The sequence below is a fragment of the Agelaius tricolor genome, unplaced genomic scaffold (assembly GCF_023055355.1).
Source record: "Agelaius tricolor isolate 1412-34295 unplaced genomic scaffold, bAgeTri1.0.p SCAF_25, whole genome shotgun sequence".
NCBI classification, from domain to species: Eukaryota; Metazoa; Chordata; class Aves; order Passeriformes; family Icteridae; genus Agelaius; species Agelaius tricolor.
Genome location: NW_027269285.1, coordinates 7,277,822 through 7,298,719, shown reverse-complemented (window position 1 = coordinate 7,298,719; position 20,898 = coordinate 7,277,822). Strand labels below are relative to the sequence as shown.

Below are 20,898 nucleotides of genomic sequence, written 5' to 3'. Positions count from 1 at the left end.
TTAACATAGGTCTGGGCTGTGTTCCTCCCCCCCAGAACAACCTGACCTTTGTGGGCTGCGTGGGGATGCTGGACCCTCCCCGCAAAGAGGTCACTTCATCCATCGAGATGTGCCGCAAGGCCGGCATCCGCGTCATCATGATCACCGGAGACAACAAGGGCACGGCAGTGGCCATCTGCCGCCGGATCGGGATCTTCTCCGAGAGCGAGGACGTGTCTGGCAGGGCCTACACGGGCCGGGAGTTCGACGAGCTGCCCCCCGAGGCGCAGCGCCAGGCGTGCCGTGAGGCGCGATGCTTCGCCCGCGTGGAGCCCGCACACAAGTCCCGCATCGTGGAGTACCTGCAGTCCTTCAACGAGATCACGGCCATGGTGAGCCCTCAGGGACACCCTGCCAGGCCCTGTCCCCTCCTCCCCACCCTGCTCAATCCTACTGGAGTAAACACCAATATAGCCAGACAGGACGTGCCTGAGCTTGTCTGGCCCTTGGTGCTGAACCAAACAGTGGCACTGTGGTGTTTCACCCCACAGACACTTTTGGCTGGCTGGGTGTGTGGTGTTTCACCCCACAGACACTTTTGGCTGGCTGGGTGTGTGGTGTTTCACCCCACAGACACTTTGGGCTGCCTGGGTGTGTGGTGTTTCACCCCACAGACACTTTGGGCTGGCTGGGTGTGTGGTGTTTCACCCCACAGACACTTTTGCCTGCCTGGGTGTGTGGTGTTTCACCCCACAGACACTTTTGCCTGCCTGGGTGCTGCAGCTGGGCACTGGGGACAAGTCCAGGCCTGCAGGAGCTCTGGTGGTGCTGGGATGGAGCTTCCCCCCATAACAGGGTCTGCTCCTCGGGTTTCCCTCTGCTGGAGAAGCTTTAAGGCGATGGTGAAGGAAAGGAGTCGGTTCTGATGGAGGGTTTGGATCCAGAGCTTTATTCTGGCCCTCAGGCCTCTGAATGCAGCACCAGCTCCAACAGAACTCCCTGAGCCCGTGGCTGCTGCTCCTTTAACCCCGGGGAGAGGGGCAGGGAAGGGGCAGGGAGGCACCAAGCAGGGACAGGAGGGGAGGGACAAAGGGACAAAGGACACCTGGATGGCCCAATGGCCCCCAGGGGTAGAGGGCATCCTTTGGATCTGCCAATCACTCAATGCCCTTCTGGAATGCCAGGACTGACAGACAGTGCTCAGCAGGGGTGAGGGTGTGGAAAGGAGAGGTGATTGACACACCTGGGGAAGGAATCTTCAGGGAGAAACCTGGGGTATGTGGGGCAAACCATGACATCACAGCACAGCACAATCCCTTGCACGCTGACCCCGGCTGTGTGCAGACAGGTGATGGTGTCAATGACGCTCCGGCGCTGAAGAAGGCAGAGATTGGCATCGCCATGGGGTCGGGCACGGCCGTTGCCAAGTCAGCTGCTGAGATGGTGCTCTCTGATGACAACTTCTCCACCATCGTGTCGGCCGTGGAGGAGGGCAGAGCCATCTACAGCAACATGAAGCAGTTCATCCGCTATCTCATCTCCTCCAACGTCGGGGAGGTCGTTTGGTGAGAGCCTCCCACAGCGGGCACCAGGCTGCAGTGTGGGGACACATCCCCTGGGGCAGGTGACCTGGGGCAGGCAGCAGCATGTAGTGCCCAGACTGGCACCATGTCCCATTCCCCAAGGGCAGTGAGATTTTTTTTTGTAGTTTTACAATCCTGCCATGCTGCAGGACCTGTTTTGTCAGAGTATTGCCTATTTAAGCTCATGCAAGTGCCTGATCTGGGTGCAGATATTTGTGCACAGGCTGCTGTCACCCAGTCACAGCTGTCCCTCTCCCTGCCCATCCCTCCCAGTCCTCAGCAACATCAGCACAACCAACCTTGGGATCATTTGGGCATCCTTTGCCCCTTGCATTTCAGCATGGCTGTTTATGCTGGGAATGGGAGCCTTTGTGGCCTGGGGACATAAATTGTTGGGTTACAACTGCAAAGCAAATTTTTATAGCAACAGAAACAAATTTTAGCTGCAAAATTCAGTGCTGGGCTTCAGGTTCCTTATCAGGGGCTGTGGGTTTGTCTGCAGGACTTGGGGTGAATATTCAGTTTGAGCCTTTGGATCCAGATGCTCTCTCCCCCTTGCATGACACAGAACCATGGCTGCCCAGAGCTTGTCTAATTTCACATCTCTCTTTTTATTTTGCTGCAGTATTTTCCTGACAGCCATCCTGGGCTTGCCTGAGGCCCTCATCCCAGTGCAGCTGCTGTGGGTGAACCTGGTGACGGACGGGCTGCCGGCCACGGCGCTGGGCTTCAACCCCCCCGACCTGGACATCATGGACAAGCAGCCCCGCAACCCCAAGGAGCCCCTCATCAGTGGCTGGCTCTTCTTCCGCTACCTGGCTGTGGGAGGTGGGTGCTGCTGGGTGGGTGGGTGTGTCAGGGTGTCCTGGGCTCTCCTGGGCTCTCCTGGGCTGGGGTCTATTGGAATATTACCAATATAGCTGGATGGGACATGCCTGAGCTTGTGTGGCCCTCCTGCTGAACCAAACAGTGGCCCTGTGGTGTTTCACCCCAGAGACACTTTTGGCTGGCTGGGTGTGTGGTGTTTCACCCCACAGACACTTTTGGCTGGCTGGGTGTGTGGTGTTTCACCCCACAGACACTTTTGCCTGCCTGGGTGTGTGGTGTTTCACCCCACAGACACTTTTGGCTGGCTGGGTGTGTGGTGTTTCACCCCACAGACACTCTTGGCTGCCTGGGTGTGTGGTGTTTCACCCCACAGACACTTTTGGCTGGCTGGGTGCTGCAGCTGGGCACGTGGGGACAAGTCCAGGCCTGCAGGAGCTCTGGTGGTGCTGGGATGGAGCTTCCCCCATAACAGGGGCTGCTCCTCAGGTTTCCCTCTGGCAGAGAAGCTTTCAGGCGATGGTGAAGGAAAGGAGTCGGTTCTGATGGAGGGTTTGGATCCAGAGCTTTATTCTGGCCCTCAGGCCTCTGAATGCAGCACCAGCTCCAACAGAACTCCCTGAGCCCGTGGCTGCTGCTCCTTTGAACCCCGGGGAGAGGGGCAGGGAAGGGGCAGGGAGGCACCAAGCAGGGACAGGAGGGGAGGGACAAAGGGACAAAGGACACCTGGATGGCCCAATGCCCCCCAGGGGTAGAGGGCATCATTTGGATCTGCCAATCACTCAGTGCCCTTCTGGAATGCCAGGACTGACAGACAGTGCTGGGAGGAAAAGGGGAGGTGTCTGACACACCTGGCAGGGAATTATCAGGGGAGGGACCCAGGTCCTGAGGTAAACCCTGAAATCACAACACAACAGGGGTCCCTGTCTGGTGCTGGGGTAAGGGTGTCTCTCTTGGCCACAGTGTACGTGGGCCTGGCCACGGTGGGAGCAGCGACCTGGTGGTTCCTGTACGACGCCGAGGGCCCGCAGGTCTCCTTCCATCAGCTGGTGAGTCAGGAGGGGAACAGGCTGCCAGCTGCAGAGATGGGTGAGGGGGTGCATTCATGTCCTGGGGTCTTTCATCTATCTTTCCTCTGTGTTGGTTTTAGCATTCCTGAATTCCTAGTGGAGAGGGCAGTAGTTTAAAACAGAAGTGAATTCTCTTCCTCGGGCTGTTTCCAGCCTTGCTTCTGCCAGCCACCACCAGCATGGTAGTGAAAGTTTCAGATTCAGAAAGATTCAGAGAAGCTGAAAGTAGCTTCTGTGCCTCATCCCATGTTGCAAGGGAGGCACATTACATTACATTCTCCCATTATGTTATTTTAGCTAATGTGAAAACTGCAGGGCAGGGGGAAAGCAGGTGCCATCACATCCCAATGGCATGTGCAATGCAAGGTGGATTTCTGATGGAGACATGTGTGTGCTCAAACTCCTTCCTGACTGCACCTGAGAGCCTCAAAGGCACTGTCCAGCCATACCCCTAAAGCCCAACCCCAAGAGAAGCTGGGTCACTGCAGGCACTTTATTGGTTGCTCTGACCCCTGGGATATTTAACAGCAACCCAGTTCATCACCTGCCCCCCAACCAGCCGACTCTTCCTCCTCTCTCCTGCCTTTCCTGCTGCTCTGCCATGTATTTACCAGCAGTTTCCTGTGCTGACAGAGGAACTTCATGAGGTGCACTGAGGACAACCCCATCTTTGAAGGAATTGACTGTGAGATCTTTGAGTCGCGATACCCAACGACGATGGCTCTGTCTGTGCTGGTGACAATCGAAATGTGCAATGCTCTGAACAGGTGTGCTGCCCACAGGGCTGCTCTCCTTGCTCTGTGTGTGACTGATTTTGTCTCTTTGAGTGTCTGTGGGTGGGCTGAGGGCTTTGCTTTGGCCTAGCAGAGCCGTTCAGAGCATCCTCACAGGGGAGCACTGGGTTCTCCATAGAGGAACTCCTCCAAGGCAGTGTGCTGTGGCTGGGAGCAGTGAAGGAAGGACTGGATCTGCATTCATTAGTGATTTGGTCCTTAATGATCAGCCCTAATCCATGCATTGCTGGTTCTATCCACATCCAGTTTGCAGCAAAGCCTGGAGATGAACAGCCTGGAAAAGAAAGGATATAGCATATGGCCTTGCATGTTGGAGGGAAATGAAATTGCCAGCATGGGCAGATGGGGGGAGGTTTCTGGGGCTAACGTTGTCCCCTCACTTTCACAGTGTCTCTGAGAACCAGTCGCTGCTGCGGATGCCACCCTGGCTCAACATCTGGCTGCTGGGGGCCATCATCATGTCCATGGCTCTGCACTTCCTCATCCTCTATGTCAAGCCCATGCCTGTGAGTACCCTCTGTCACCTCCCTCTGCCTTCTGTGGACAAGGACATCCCTGGAGCAATCTTTGGGTTGGGAAACTTCTGGGATGGCTGTTCCCAGAATGTGCCCTCAGGGCCAGGTCCCATGGTTCAACCCAGCATGGAAAACAGGAGTCATTCTGTCCCATGAGCCAGGAGTGCAAACTCTCCCTATGGGCAATGCAAAGGCTCTAGATATGCCTAGAAAGTGGTTCAGCCCTTTAGGAGTTGTCTCCTTCCTTTGCAAGGTTGGGGATGCCTTGGTTGTTGCCCAAAGGGGCTTAAGATGAAGTGTGTTTCTGTACCCAGGAGGTTGCTTTGTCCCTTGTCACCTGCTGAGCACCTGTGACCACATAAACACACAGTCCTACCTTGTGCCTCACTTTCCCCATCTGCAGGAGAGGTGAAGACTATAATTTTTCACTAATCTCGGCCAAGACCCACCTTGGCTCATGACAGACCTTGAAGAAGTCCTCCTCTTTGGGCTGTCTGGATCCTCCCTCTTTGTACCTCTCTGTGGTGACCCTCTCTCAACCTTTGCCATACAACAATGTGATCCTTAAAACAACAAAATGTCCCACCTGCTTCCCTAGTGACATATCCAATCCTTTCCACCCTGCAGCTCATCTTCCAGGTGACCCCCCTGAGCTGGCCACAGTGGGTGGTTGTGATGAAGATCTCCCTGCCTGTGATCCTGCTGGATGAAGGACTCAAGTACCTTTCCCGCAACCACCTGGATGGTGAGCATGGTCTGCACCCCCCTGGGTTAGGGTGGCACTTTGCTTGGGGTTCCTGGGGGTTTTGTGGACCCCTCACTCACCTCCTCTGCTCATGTGATGTCTGCACCTGCATGTTCACCCACCTTTGCTGTGCAAAGGGGCTTCTCCTGCTCCCTTCCTTCCTGGTGCCACGCCTGGCAGAGCACTTGGTGATTGCATCTGCTTGAAATGCTCCCTTTGGAGCTGGAGCATTAGATAACCTGCCACAGGTTTATTAATTCAACTCCTCTCAAGCCTCCAGGAACTGGATCCCTTTGCTTATGAAGCAAAACAAATCAAACACTGATTTGTAACAGGAAACCTTTCTTTTTTCCTCTCAGATTTCCACCCCTCTCTGTCCATCCTTATTTTGTGTTGGCAGCCTCTATGCTGAGATCCACTGAGAGCTGAACACCTTATAAACTGGTTTTAAAGTGGCTTCCCTTGGCCAGCCCCTCTCAGGATGCAGCCCTTGGCACCACCAGAGGAGAAGCAGCTCCTGTGACACTGATGCAGCAGTTCCTGTGTGCTCCTGGGCTCCATGCTGTAAATCACAGCATGTCTTTGGGCAGCCCTCCAAAGAGATGATATCATCTTTTCTTTCCTTTCTTGCAAAAGATGTTGCTGTGGGGGATATCTCAGCACTGAGTTAAGCCCACAGGTTTTCCCAGTGGTGCCTGCCCAGGGCTGCTGAGCAGTGCTGTGCCTGCCACAGGGGTGGCCCCTCTCCAGAAAACAGGATTTATTTATTCATTTTTTTGGGGTGAGCTTGCCCTGACAGTGATAGCAGGGAGAAGAAGGGCAGGAAGGGCACTGTCCTTGCTTAGGGAAGCTCTGAGGGCAGATGAACAATCTGAGTGTGAGGACTGGATTTCCTTCCACACCATCACCTTGCTCAAACCATCTTTTCACTCCTTAGGCAACCTGTGTCATAGCAAACCCCTCTTTTTCACTTCACCCTGTATTAACAACCCAGAAAATCTGTGCAAAGCCACTCTTGCCTTTCCAGGCTGAAGGCAGGTCTGGCCAGCCCTGTCAAGGAGGGCTCTGGGGCACTGTAACAGCTGTGTTTGGTTTCTCATGGAGCAGGGCTTTGTAAGTACCTGGAAATATGGGATGGGAAAGTATTGCAGGCAGGAAATGGTCACAAACAGATCTCCTTCCCCATCAGTGTGTCCTGGTGTGCCGGTGGTGCTCGTGTCAGCCTTTCCTCCTGTGTTGAGCTGATGCAGAAACTCAGCAATTGCTCAGACAAACAGACATGCAGGGCTCCTGTTTTTACAAACCAGATAGAAATTGTTTCCAACCTGTTTTTATTGAATTGTTTCATCTCTCATCAGACACCCAGGTCTGTTTTATCCCATGATTACTGGCCTGTAGCAACAATTCTACAGCATGGCACCAGGCTGGGGTATAGGAGAGCTGTTAATCCCATGCATGCCCTTGGTCTTCACTTCACAATCTCTAGTCTGAGGCTGAGTCTGTCTTTCTCCCACACTTTGTATTTCTCTGTAAAATCTCAGCACTGCTGGAGGAAGTGCTTTTCTTTGGCTCTGCCTGCACAGCTCCAAGCACAGCGAGGTTTCTGGTAGGCACACGATCCTCTCAAGTGCCATCACAGCAGCTCAGTTTTCTCCTCCCATGGCACACTCCCAATGTTTCAGGTGCTCTGAGCTTCCCTCATCCCCACAGCCATGATGCTGCTGATGCTCACAGGTTGCTCTGTCTCATGGATCCAGGGTTTCCCATGCAGCTCTTCTATCACGGCTGTGTGGCAAAATCACCACGCTTCAATCATCACACTTGAAAGAAGCAATTGAAGCTCTTCATCTTCCTGATTCCTCTGGCCTTTGAAAAGCAAAGGAAAAAACCTCCAAAAGCCACTTTTATGTGTGGTCTTGTGATTTTTTTTTACCAGGCATTCTCAGGACAGTAAGACCCAAGTGGAGCGGGGAGCACCAGTTGAATACCTGCAAGACTCCAGAGCAAGGGTTGGCTTCCTTACCTGTCTCATTCCTGAATGCTGCATCCCTGTGCTTCCTTCAGAGTCTTGATTCTGTGTGCTGGGGACCTGCCTGGAATGTGTCTGGGTGAACATGGCTTAGATATAGACCGGAGATACAATAATAGAGCCAAGAGACTCTTCCCAGACAGGATCTCCTTTCCCACAGTGGTCTCTGTGTTTTGCTTCAAAATAAGGCCTAGCAAGCCTGTGAAGTAGCTGTTTGATGGCAGTTTTGGCCAGGAGCCAGGGTAGCACTTGGCCTGTATAAGATAGGGCTTGGGAATGGTCTCCAGCAGGGGACCTTCCAAGGGATGGCCAAGGGTGTTCAGCTGAGGAATGCAAATGTATGGCTGTGAGTTCTGCTGATTCAGGAATTGCATGGAAAAGTTTCTCCTTTGATGAGATTTAGATAAGTTGTGTTTCCATTGTGCTGGATTTCCTTTGTCCTTGAAGTGGCAGAAAGCTGAGACTCTTCAGTTCTCACTGTGGTCTCAGTGCTTTTCATTCCTCTCCCCATCACTCTGCTCACATCCAGCCTTTCATCTCACATCCTTTGCATAACTGGCTGCCTTCATTCCTCTCTGGCCCCTCTGAGGTTTCTGCTGTCTCAGTTTTGGGAGGTGATGTGAATGTGAGAGTGAGAGAATGTGGATGGCTGATGTTGGCTTTGTGTGAGCTGCAGATGTTCTGCTCAGGAGCACGGAGATGTTCTCAGGGCTCTGTCACACACTGACAGGCTCACAGGGGCTCACCACCCTCAGGGATCTCTTGCTGTAGTATCTTTGATATTTTCCATGCTCTATGCATTCAAGTGTTTGTTCTCTCAGAATCCTGTGGCATGCAGGGGGAAGCTTTCCAGGCATCTGTGCCAAAGCCTTGCAGAAGTCTCTTTGTCTCTTTTCTAAGTGGTTCTCAAGAAGTACCAAATATAGGGAGGACACTGAGATAACCCCAGGGCTCATGTTCCTCTGTGCACCATCAGCCCACTGCTGAGGCCACCCTGCACCTCCTCCTGTTCACCATCTCAAGGCAAACCCCTCACAGGTGTTGGAGCTCTGCTGTGGTTGCTCTCAGCACGTTCAGCAGCAGGCCCTGTCTGGGTGCTGAGCATCACCATTTCTCACCTGTGCTGTGGTAAAAGCAGGGGCAAAATCACAAAGCAGGTGTTTTCTGCAGCACAGCTACGTGCCTGCCCTGACAGCTGCAGGGCCACTGAAAATCAGGAGTTTGGATGCACAGGAATTGACTTGGTGTCTTTTGTGGCAGATCAGCATTTAGGCAGCTGTTTGTCCTTGTGCCCAGTGAGGACAGCACCTCATTTTGCAGGAGGTGCAGTATGGTGGCCACCCCACCCTGTTCCTGTTCCCTCTCCCTTGGCAGCACAGTGCCCTGCAGTCTCCTGCCACTGCAGCTGATGTGCAGGTGAAGTTGCTCCCTGGGGTGAGCATCTCCACCACTGAGGGAGCTTTGGGCACCTCTCTGCAGAGCTGGCATCAGCTTTAGGCTTCAACATCCTCCCAGAGGAGAGTGGCTGGCAGAGGTGGCAGTGCAGTGACAAGTGAATCACACTCCCTTGCCAGGGGCAGACACAGCTCTGCATCTGAGACAGCCCAAAATTTGCAGGGACCAAAATCTCCATGTCCCAACACAAAAAAAAAAAAAACAACCCCTCAAGCATATAGCAAAAAGGAGCTGTTCACCCTCATTTTCCCCCATGCACCTGCACCTGGGTCTGAGGGAAGCTCCTGGAAGTGCCTCAGGAGCACAGGAGCTGCTGCAGCTGCCCGTGTTCCTGCAGAGGAGGCAGGGGCAGGCATCCCTCTCCTGGCACGGCAGAGCGGGAGCGAGCGCCTGCCCTTGTAGGGAAATCTGTGCCTGGAGCTACCTTGGCTGGGTGCTGGCAGAGGAATGTGTCCCCGTGGGCCAAGCATTCCCTGGAGCTGTGGGATGCTCTGCAGGAGAGCACTGCTGCACCTTCCAGGGCTGGAATCTCCACACAGGATTTTACAGCTCTGCTGCCTCGCTTTTTGTTTTTAATTCCCCCTCTCTCCTGTTTTTCATACGTGTCCATGTGTCGTGCTTTAGAAATGGAAGAGCAGAGGGAAGCTGCCAGTGTTGCTGCTCTGGTATTGCAAAGGGATGGGAGGACAATTTCCATCCCTTGATCTGTGGGATGCTCTGCAGGAGAGCACTGCTGCACCTTCCAGGGCTGGAATCTCCACACAGGATTTTACAGCTCTGCTGCCTCGCTTTTTATTTCCCCCTCTCTCCTGTTTTTCATGTCTGTGTGTCATGCTTTAGAAATGGAAGAGCAGAGGGAAGCTGCCAGTGTTGCTGCCCTGGTATTGCTAAGGGATGGGGGGACAATTTCCCTTTTGGTTTTCTCCTGGGGTCTGGGGTCTCAGCTGAAGCTCAGGGTGCCCTGCTGTGATGGGGAAGGTGTTCAGTTTTCAGAGCTACAAGGGCTGCAGCATTTCCCTTGGTGAAGGGCGTGATCTGGGCTGGCAGTGGGAGCCTGCATCCCTCCAGCAGCACCTTTTACAGGAACCTGTTGAGGAAAGTCAAAAGCAGTAAGGAAAAACCTCCCCAAAAGCCTCAGCTGTCTGTGGGGAGCAGAGCTTGGAGGAGCTGAGCTCACATTGTTCAGTTGCTTGTTTGCAAGTGCTGGAGGGCTGGGACACCCCTGGTGTGAGGCAGCATCCAGAGGGATCCATCCCTGCAAACAGGTCCTGCATCCCCCCTGCTCCTGTCACCTGTGTGAGGGAAGGACAGATGGACACCTGCATATGTGGGAGCTGGACCTTGGCTGGTTGCAGAGCTCATGGAAACACCTGACTCACTCCATGCCAGGATTGTGTTACTTTAGAGACCGGAGAGCAACTTTTTGAAGAGCATCCACTGTGGTTGAACTCTGCAGCCATGTCCCCTTCCTGTCCCTGCCTGCCACAGGCCGTGGCATCCTCCTCCCTGTTTGCACAGCCATGGGGTGATGTGTTTAGGGGAAGTGCCTTGGTTGGCAAATTACCACTGGTGTGTCACTCAGTGGGGACTGTTCAGCTGCTGGAGGAGAGGCTGCTGCAGTGGGGAGGAGATGAATTTTGATTATTGCAATGATATTTAGTACAGTGAACTTGCCAGCATCCCTGCCTTACACCAAAGCCTGCAGTGTCATCCAGAGGGATGCTGCCATCACAGCAAACCACTTTATCCCAGCACACAAGGGCTGGGCTCTGCAGCCAGCACTGGAAAAAAAATTTGGCAGAAGTTGCAAAAAAGCCTTTTCACTCTGTCTTGCCTGTTATTTATTAATTCCCCTGAAAGCTGTCGGCACCAGGGCTGGCAGCAGGCACGGAGCCCCACGGGTAACCCCGGGCAGGACCCTTATTTATCAAGAGCACAGGAACAGCAGTCCCCAGTGAGATGTATTTTGTGATGTGTGCAGTGATGAAAGAGAGAGAAGTACAGTCAGAAGATTCATGATAAGGGATTTTTCTAACTCTGCTTAGCAAGTGCTGCTTCTGGGTGGGTTTTTTTTAAGGAAAAATATGTGTTCTGAGTAAACCAAGCTACCCCAGGCTGGAGGGCAGCTGCTGCCTCGGGGATCAGGGACACTCCTGTCAACTGCTTGAAAATTTGGGATGTAGTTGTTGTAAGTCAAGTTGTGGCAGGGATTTTGAGGCTGCTCACATGGAGTTCGAGCTGGATACCATCACTTTCCTACAGGCCATTTGTTGCCTGTTACCTTCCCTGTCCAACCCCATCCATCTGGAGGGAGGGAGAAGGTGGGAGGGCAGCCCTGGCACAGTGGCTGTGATGAGAAGGTTGGTCCTTGCTCATTGTTTTGAGGGTATTTATGGGTGTGGTACATGGGCAGTGTGTGTAAGTGGTGTGAGCCCATGGAGCAGTGTCCATGTCTCTGGCTGCAGCAGGGCTGGGGCTCTGGGGTGGGTGTGAGGATGCAGTGAGCTTCCTCCTCTTGAGCCACTGCTTTTCCCTGCATGATGCCTCACTGGGAGCAGTAAGGAGGGATCCTGCCTACTCACCTTCCCACATGGCTCCACCTCAGGTTGGATGTTAGGGAAAAGTTTTTACAGAAAGAGTGATAAAAAATTGGAATGGTCTGCCCGGGGAGGTGGTGGAGTCCCCATCCCTGGGGGTGTTTAACAAAGCCTGGATGTGGCACTGGGTGCCAGGGTTGAGTTGAGGTGTTGGGGCTGGGTTGGACTTGATGATCTTGAAGGTCTCTTCCAACCCAGTGATTCTGTGAATTCTGTGAATTCATCCCTTTTCCTAACTCTTGCAGAGACCTTCTTCACCCAGGGACCAGCATCCTCCTCCTCCTCACACAGCCTGACCTGCCACAGCTGCAGTCAGGCCAGCTCTGTGCAGACAGGATCCCAGGTTCCTTCTGGGATCAACCCAGGAGCAACCACTCTTGGTAACAAAACCATGGTTTGCTTTTGAACCCTCACCAATACTTTTATTTCTCTCTTTTTCCCTTCCTTTCAGGAGAAGAGGACAAGAAATGAACGACCTGAGGGCAGCTCTGAACTAGAGGATCCCTAACTTGTCACTGGGACTGAAGTCTTGCATGCGTGACCATCGCTAAAGCCAGCAGGACATGCATGTGTCCGACTCTCAGACAAATGCGGGTGAATCGTCGAAAAGAAAAAAATCCTGATTTTTGTTTTGTTCTGTAGCTTTCTTTTTCCTGTACATATGAGTGCAATTACTGGACAGCTGGCCTAGAGTTTGGGGATGGAGCTGTGTGGATCTGAGTCATTGTAATGTGGTTCCTTGGGATTTTGTTTTTGCCAAATTTGAGACCCTCTTTGAAATTTTCACCCTGAATGAGTGAGCACGGGCAAGGTGGCCTTCATGAGAGATTAAGGCATGAAGTCTGGATTTGAGGCCACATCCCTCAGTGGGATGGGATGCACAAGGCAGCTTCAGGGGCTGGGAAGGGCTTGGCAGTGAGTGAGGGCAGGGAGAGAGGAGAGGGGGCTGTGTTGTTGAGCCTGGATGATGCCCATAGTGTTGCTGCTGCTGTGCTCTGCTCCAGTGGCTGCAGCAGCTGGGCATAGCTTCAGAGTGTGTCCAACACTGGTGTGAATCTCCTGGAGGTGTGTTTATACCTCGAGGTCAGGTGCATGTGGTGGAAGGTGAAGTTCTCCTTGTTTATCACGCTGTCCTGTTTGATCCCTGCATTATGGAAAGCCCAGCACCTTCTCAGGCTCATCCAGCACCAAAGCATGATGAAGGCTTGTCTGTTCTCCATCTGGCATCTTGCTAGAACCCATCTGCACTATATAAGGCAGTCCTTCTCCTTGGAGAGGCAGCCATGTAAAGAAAAGCAGGGGGATGCCCACCTTGCATTCCTCATGTCCACCACTCCTTCCTGGTCACACTTTCTTTCCTCAGTGAATTTTGAACTATTTCCCCAGCAGTAGTACAGCTTAAGTTTTTAGGAGCACATCCATGACTCGATGTGCTCTGCTTTGGAGACCATCACTGACTTGCACAGGGCATCCCTGCCAAGGGATCATGATGGCAATGAATGTATGCTTGTACATAACGTGGTTTTCTGTGAGTGGTGTTTGTTGTGGCATCCCTTTTTGTAAGGCACCAACTTTACCTTGCCCTCTGGGGATTTTTTCCGCAGCGGGAGTCAGACAGTCTTCAGTGAGGATTTGTAGATCAGGAGTGGATTTTGGGATCCATTGAATTTATCTTTCTCCATTGAGCTGCATCAGTTGAGAAGCTGATAGTGGGTGGTCTCTTCTCCAGCTCTCCAAATCCTCCCTCCTGTTTTCCACATGGTCCCCTCGGATCCACCCTGATGATATTCAGTTAGCCAGAGCCTGTAGCTTTCCTTTCTCTTACATTCCAGCAACAGCACTAGAGCCAGGGTCTGGGACAGCATTTGCTCCTATGCTGTTGGGTTTCCTCTTCTACTTTTTGCCTTTTCAAAGCTTCCAGTGTTTTTCTGTATCATCTGGGCAAGACCATCTCTCTTTCCATACAGTAGGTGCCAAATATCATCCCTCCTTTCTTTTCTCCATCACCAGCATTGAAGATGAGCAGAGCCCCCAGACCAATGGGAATGTACAGAATTGTTATACTACTGAGCTGATTTATTGTACAGAAAACCTTGCATGAAATGTTGTTACTGTATTTAATATATAATGTATTCAAGAAATTTTAATATGGAGCTCTTTAAAAAGATCTTTATAGATACTCTGTCGTTAGAAAATTGTTGCTGATTTTTTAAAATCTTATTATACTTTGTCTTGAAGAAGTTTTATTTTTCAAATGTGTTCTGTCAAAATGATTTAATCAGTTGATCCCATGGGATAACCAATTCCTCTTCAAAGATTTTCACCATGGATGAGACCCACCCTGGTGTAGAGGACCAGGACATGACCCAGGTACTGTATAAGCCTTCAAAAAAAGGCTTCAGTAAGACTAATGCTGTAGACATGTGATTTGCCTTTCCTCAAAAGGGTGGATTTCACCTTGTTTTAGTACAGGTCACAGAACTAAAGAATTGTTTAAGTTGGGAAAGACATCCAAGATGATTGAGTCCATCTCCATTGTTCTGTGCAGAAAAACAGCCAGTGGGAATTCAGTCCAGTTTCAATCAGTGACATCAGAGGAGGCAGCTTCTCTGTTTCTCTGAGGTTAACATCCAGTTTGGGAGAAGCTGGGCTGGATTCAGAGCATCCCAGCCCTGTCTGGAGGGTCCAGCAGGGCCTGCAGCTGCCCAGTGGCATCTCCCTGGTCCCTTGTGCCTGCAGGAACCTGCTTGGTCCATCCACCACCTTACACTGCTTTCCCTGGACCTAATGTCTGCTGGAGGATTATGAATTTAACCCAAATGTGTGTGGTGTGGAGAAGTTTCTTGTGTGAAAGCCCAGGCAGTGTCAGTCTGTTCATGCAATCATTGGGTCACAGTTGTGAGTTACCAAAGCCTGAGCCATCGTGGGCAAGAAACCAGAGCTGTGTCCCAGCTTGTTCTTTCCAGCAGCAGCAAATTGTGTTTTATTTCTATTGTGAGCCTTCAGATCTATCTAGAAAATGCCCAGGTAATCTGCATTAGAGCTGCCTGGAGCAAGTGGCTCCCTTGCTAGGAAGAACCATTTTGACACATCCCCATTTCCCCTTTTGAATGGTTGACCACATCTCTTGTCTCTCCCCACATCCTTTAACTATTTGGAATACAGGTTTCACTCCATACTTTTGATTACAGAGGCTTATACTTCAAACATCTTAATGAAGTAGAAAAATATCCATAGATGTAAGTATGTTTTCCTTTATTCTTCAGTGAAAGGTCTGGACAGATCACAGAGTAGTTATTTATTGCATGTGTGCCAGCAGCAGCATGCTGGGAGCTTTGACAGGCTGGAACATGTTCTTTTGTAAACTTGGAGGTCCCAGAGCCAAAACCATCACTTTGGGATAGGCTCTTGTGTCTTACCAAGGCATCTGACTGTGCAATACAAGGGAGATGGACACTGGGTGGCTGTTTTGCCCTAAAGCTTTTTTTAAAAAGCAGCTTGGGGGAAAACCTCTGGGATCCTTGCTTTTCTTGGCAGCAGAGGTTAGAAATTATTTCCTTTTTAGTTTTATTTTGATGGTGCTGCCTGGCATATTCTAAGTCTATAAATAAAACTCAGGTCTTTCCAGCAAGACCTTTAGGATTGGTGGGCTGCTGTGACAGATCCTCCACAAGATGCAGGGCAGAGGAGGTGCTGGATGGCAGCATGGGGTTGTGATTATCCATGAGCACTTTATTCTCCTTCCTCAGGGGCCAAGCACCGTGCTGGGGTACAGCCAAGGTGGGAGGGAAAGGTCCTGTGTTCCTGGGCTGAGCACCAGGGGGATCAGCTGTGGTGGAAAGTCTTTTCTACTGTTTTGGGGCATTGTGTCATTGCTGGATGAGCTCTTCCCCCTGTGGTGTGTGATCCCATGGGGATCCCACGTTGGAAAAAGGAAAAAGAGCAAAGTGCTGCATCCTGCATTTTATTTGTGTCGTGTGGGCTGGATGAGGTTTGTGTTGGTGTGTTTGGGGTTTTGGCACTGTGAGCATCCTGTGTGTGTGTGTTTCTGGTGATGCTCTGCTCAGCTAAGGCTGGATGGCACCACCAGGCACTGGGAGGGCAGCAGGAGGTACAGGCTCTATGGAGGGGCTGGGGGACTTTGTTCCTGTGGGAGCATCAGATCTGGGATTGAGTTGGACTTTCTGCTCATGGTGTGGATGACAGAAGGAGGAGAGAGAGGAAAACTCAGCATTAATTTTTGGTCCTTTTGTTTTGTACATCAGGTTGATAATGCTGCTTCCCAGTCAGGCTCCTGCTCCACCAAAACTCAGCAAAGAATGATTTGAGCTGTGCAGGGGCCCTGTTGGGAGATGTTCATGAGCTTCAGTGACCTTGGCATTACATCACTCCTGAAACTCAAACACGCCCAAGTCCCCACTACCAACTCCTGAGATTTACTGTGATTTTTGGACCAGACCTGGCTTGGCCATCTCTTTGTATAAATGATGCCAGAGATTCAGTCCCATCTGAGCTCTTTTTCCTCCCACTTCTGCAGTGGCATTTTCTGTCAGGTGAGACAGCCTGGGAGTGCTGAGCAAGGAGAAGGCTTTACCCCATGCAGATCTTGTGTGGCACAGTTGGGGTTAGGATTTGCAGGGCTGCAGTGAGGAGACACAGGGTAAATTGTGCTCCCTGGACCTGTTCTTGTGGTGCCATTCAGCTTTTGGTGTGAGTGGGGCATTAAATGAGCCAAAATCTGTGTGTGCCTGGAGTGATGGGCACTTGGGACCAAGAGGAGGGCAACCACTGAACTGCCAGCAGGTGCCCTCAGTGGCTTCAGTCTGGGAATATGCTGATTTTTTTTTTTTATATGAGATGCCTGAACAGCCAAATGTAGAAATCTCTGAGATTGTGCTTCATAGTAAAAGGTAAATTGTTATATCTTGGGGGGTGGGAGGGTGTTATCTGAGGGACAGAACTGAAAGAAATGAGGTTTCCTATTTTATTATATGAGAGATATTTTTCCACTAAATTACTGCTTCCTAAACCATGTCCTTTGTCTGACTGTAAATAGCCAGGTGTGCCGGGAAGACGTGGGAAGGCTCCTTGTGGTCACATCCATACAATCCACTCTGTTCACACAATATTGGGCTGATTTGTTTTATACTTAGAAAATTACAGAAATAAAAGCAATTTTACTGGATGACTGGGGGGTTTTGTGTCTATTTTGCTGTTGTTGTTTTACCTTTTTGGGGTTTTTTCTTTTCTTGTCCCATTTGTGGCTGATTTGGGGGATATTTGGGAGCCCATGGAGCCATACGGGAGTGCCTGAGGGCATTCTTCAGCCGTAAAAGGAGTTGTGCTCACCAGATCAGGATTTCTTGTGGGTTTTCAGAGGAGCCAAACTAGAAATGGAGCTGAGCTTGTGCCTGGCATGGGATGACAAAGGCAAAATGAGCAGAGTGGCATAATACGACTGTTGGGAATTTTTAAATTCACTCTTGGGGCACGAGAATACAAATAACAGTGCTAATTTTGACTGTATCCAGAATAGTCATCACCTTATCTCCCCCAGCTGGGAGGGGAGGTTTAAATAAGCCCTGCAATAACCTCTACAAGAAATAATTGTGAAATAAATAATAATTAAATAGCTTGGCCTCCTCTGGGGGGGATGGCATAGGGCTTGGGGCCATGCGTTTCCATCTCAGCCTCACCCAGAGCTCTGCCCATGGTGATGTTTGAAGCAGAAAATCCTGATCCAGCTGCAGGTCCTGTTTTGGAGCAAATCTGTGTTCATGGCAACATCTACCCTTGGTGCTTTTTCACTGGGATGTGGCCCCATGTGTTTCTTGCCAATGCTGTGAGCAGGACAAAGGTGGTGAACAAGGTAAGCCAAAAGCTTTGTGACCCACGGGGGGTTATAAAGAGGGACATGGGATACCCTGGCACATGGTGTTTTTGGGAAAGGGCCATTGCTTGGCCTCCTCTTTGCTGGTGCAGACAGATGTCAGAGCAAGAGGAGCACCACTGCCATGGCTGGAGGTGACCCTCAAGCCAGTCCCCCATGCCAGAAATGCTGCCTCAGGACACAGTGGTGAAGCCAAAACCACCCCAAATTCCCCACCTGATGTTGTGTCAGTCCCTGGACCCCTGGGTACCATCACCTGGGGCTATACCTGTATTTTGAAGGCATGATTCAGAAAACAGATGTCACCCTACCAAAAAAATCCCAAGGATGCCTGTATCCCATGGCACAGATCCAGCCCCACACTGGATGTGCATCCACATTTCTGGAGGCCACAATGGCCACTGACACTGATACCCCCAGCACCTCGGGTTCATGTTTGCTTTGGCATCAGCTAAACTGAGGTATTTCCAGGGAGATGTGTTGTCCCAGCAACTGGGGATGGAAATGCCACTTCTGAGGGGTGAGCACCACCAAAAACATCTTGTGCCAGGGCGTTGCAGCACGGGACAAATACAGAGCCCAGCCAGCCCTGCTGGGAAGGAGCGAAGAGAGGTCAAGGACAAGTTAAAATTGGAAAGAAAACTGAACATGCTGTTTTGGAGGACCTTGCTTGCTCTCATCTGCCAATTTTTTTCCACCCTCCCCTTCTCATTGCCAGTGGTGCAGTGTAAGCACCTCCTGCAACTGGTGAAGGCAAGGGGGCTGTGGCAGCCAAAATTACTGGGAAAAGCCTGCAGCTCTCAGGGGCTCTTCTTGGCAAACTTGACCACAGCAGGTCCTCTCTGCACCCACCATTATATTTTAAAGTTTGCCTCCATGTTACTCCTCCTCAGCCACAGATCTGCAGCGTGCCGCACATTTTTGTGCTGAAATTCAGAGCTCCGTGCTAGACGCTGCCAAGCATGAGTCTGGGTTGTATAATGAGCTTCATCTATTATTTTTCTATTTTCTTTTCCCCCCCCATCAATGTCTGAGAGCCTGGAAATACCTGGTGGCTTTTGTGCCTTCCACAGTAGTGCTTGCCTTGGTGTGGGTGGGCTTGAGCCCCATGCAGAGGTTTTCAGAACCCTCTTTGTGCTCCAGCAGTTCCTGTCCCAGCTCAAAGCAAGGATGCACTTGCATTTCCAAATGTCCCCCTTAAAAATATCAGATTTTTCATTTTTCTCTCAGCCCTGAGCACAGGCTGAGTGTGTTTAATGGGCAGGGGGAAGGAGTTCCTTTCACAGCCATGGATGGGCACCTGTGCTACCCCTGCACAGCACTGCCAGGGATACCCTTGCAGGGTCACCAGCCCTCAGTGCTCTTGGCATCTGGCCCAGCTGGAGATGCTGCATGAGGCCAAAGCCTGGCACTGGAGATCAGTCAATGCCAGCTGACCCAGGAGAGTGTTTGGGAAATCTGGCCCAGGTCTTTGCAATCTCAGACACAAACACAGGGGGTTTAGAGCCTCATTTGCTCTTTCTGCTTTCATTTTCTTCTCCCGTGGGCAGTGGAGCTAGATGGGCTCATTTTCCTTATCTCAACCTGGTTTTAGAGTCATAGAATCACAGAATGGTTTGGGTTGGAAGGGGCCTTAAAGAGCATCTTGTTCAAACCCCCTCCCCTGGTCAGGGACACCTTCCACTAGAACTGGTTGCTCAAGGTCTCATCCAACCTGGCCTTGAACACTTCCAGCTCTACTCTCTGTGTCCCTGTGTTGTCCCACTTGGTCCTTTGTTCCTTTGTTTTCACGCTGCTCAGGTCAAGTCCAGTTCAGCACTTTCTGTGCCCTTGGGCAAACCCATCCTCAGTGCCCATGACCTGCTGCAGATGAACTCAAGCTGCCACTGCTCCTCCAGCAGCACCTGCACCTCATCACTCCAGGCAGGGCACCCCCAGTGCCTCCTGCCTGCTCTGCTTGGAAGCAGCCAAGAGATACAAAAGTTATTCAGAGGAGATGGCTGTGAGTGTATTGGCAGCACCACACCAGCTGATGTTTGTGGGAACCTAAGATAAAACCATCCCCAAGGTCTCAGCAATGTGTGGGAATTGGTGCAGAGGGTCATGGGACACCCCCCAGGCTGCACCTTACACAGCAGGCTGATAAAAACCTCTTCCTCTTAATTCTATCTTTATTTTTTCATTTGGGTGCTAGAGCAATGCATTTATCACAGCAAACAGACATCCCAGCCTGGCCTCAGGACAGCCCAGTGCCTGCACCACAGCTGGAAGCATCACAGCCCCATGATCTCAGCATCTCTGCCAGTGACTGCCCTGTCTGAACAGCCCAAGCAGGACACTGTCCCTCGATAACCACCTGGCAGAGGCAGGGAGGTGTGTTGGCACCATTTTGGCACCATTGCAGGGCCACACAGGTGAGCAATCCCTGTGCAAACTTACTAAATTCCCTCTGATAAAGTAATTTAAGGAGTGGCAGTCCCAGGGATGGTGTGGGTGTGGGAGAGGGGTGAGCCCACAGGTGTTGAGGCTGTGGTTTTTTCAAGCATTTGGATGCTGTGGCCAAGTGGGTGCCCATGCTGGGTGCTGGTATCAGCCCAGGAGAAGATTCAGGCTCTGTTGGTGCTCCAGGCTGGGGTTTTCTGCTCTCCATATCACTCCAGACAGGGCCTGGCCCCACTCTCCAGCTGCAACATGGCTCCAAGAGATTATAAAATGGCAGATGCCTATTATCTCCCAATGGAAAGTATTTTAGCTAAATCCATGCTATAACCATTTTATTGACTCCAAGTACCAGAGAGGAGGTTAGAAGTGACTCTTTTACAAGTCATTTTGCTGTTAAATTTAGCTGTCCTATTTTCATTATCCCCATGGCCTTGGCAAGGGTGAGCAGCCTTCCCTAAAAGGCCTCGTTTCATACAGTAAGTTATTTGCTTCTCTCCTGACAGATATCTAAGCTTATAAGGTTTGTCTGCTCCACTCAATAGCAGTATCAGCCTTCAATCTACATGATTAACATCAGCATTTTGTATTTGCTTTTGGCTCCTTGTCTGACAGCTTTCCATGTTGCTGAGGACCGGGGCATTGGGATCGCATCACGTCACTTGCAACGTGGGATCATCTGATTTTGATTCCCAGGCTTCATGGTGCACTCAAAAGATTCAGAAAAATTATTCAGTTGCTTTTTCCCCAGCTTTCCTTATTGTCCAGCAAAGATAATTGATCTTTCCCGCTTATTTTACAGTTGTCAGGTCTGTAATGTATTGAGTCAAAAGATAAAGATGACAGTGAGCAGTCGGCAAGTGAACTTGAGAGATGGTGATGCTAAAAGAAATATTCCTGAAATGAAAGATTTATCCCAGCAGGTTAGGATTTTCCCTACTTTCACAACTTATTCCTCCTGCAGAGAGGGCTTTTAT

At 51.0% G+C, this 20,898-nt stretch overlaps 1 protein-coding gene across 3 annotated transcripts in view; it reads left to right on the top strand.

Annotated features, from left to right (window-relative positions):
• Nucleotides 1-16,777, top strand: part of ATP2A3 (ATPase sarcoplasmic/endoplasmic reticulum Ca2+ transporting 3) — a 61,917-nt gene extending 45,140 nt beyond the window's left edge. The window contains exons 14-22 of one of the 3 annotated variants that reach the window (XM_071447977.1): nt 36-371; nt 1,324-1,544; nt 2,188-2,390; nt 3,351-3,436; nt 4,091-4,224; nt 4,640-4,757; nt 5,394-5,511; nt 7,448-7,520; nt 12,044-16,777. In XM_071447977.1, the coding sequence (XP_071304078.1) occupies nt 36-371; nt 1,324-1,544; nt 2,188-2,390; nt 3,351-3,436; nt 4,091-4,224; nt 4,640-4,757; nt 5,394-5,511; nt 7,448-7,520; nt 12,044-12,089 (1,335 nt within the window). In that variant the 3' untranslated portion in view covers nt 12,090-16,777. Of the gene's footprint in view, nt 1-35; nt 372-1,323; nt 1,545-2,187; nt 2,391-3,350; nt 3,437-4,090; nt 4,225-4,639; nt 4,758-5,393; nt 5,516-7,447; nt 7,521-12,043 lie in introns of all 3 variants that reach the window. The other 2 variants (XM_071447979.1, XM_071447978.1) reach the window with 2 other exon arrangements.
• The last annotated feature ends 4,121 nt before the right edge of the window (nt 16,778-20,898 follow it).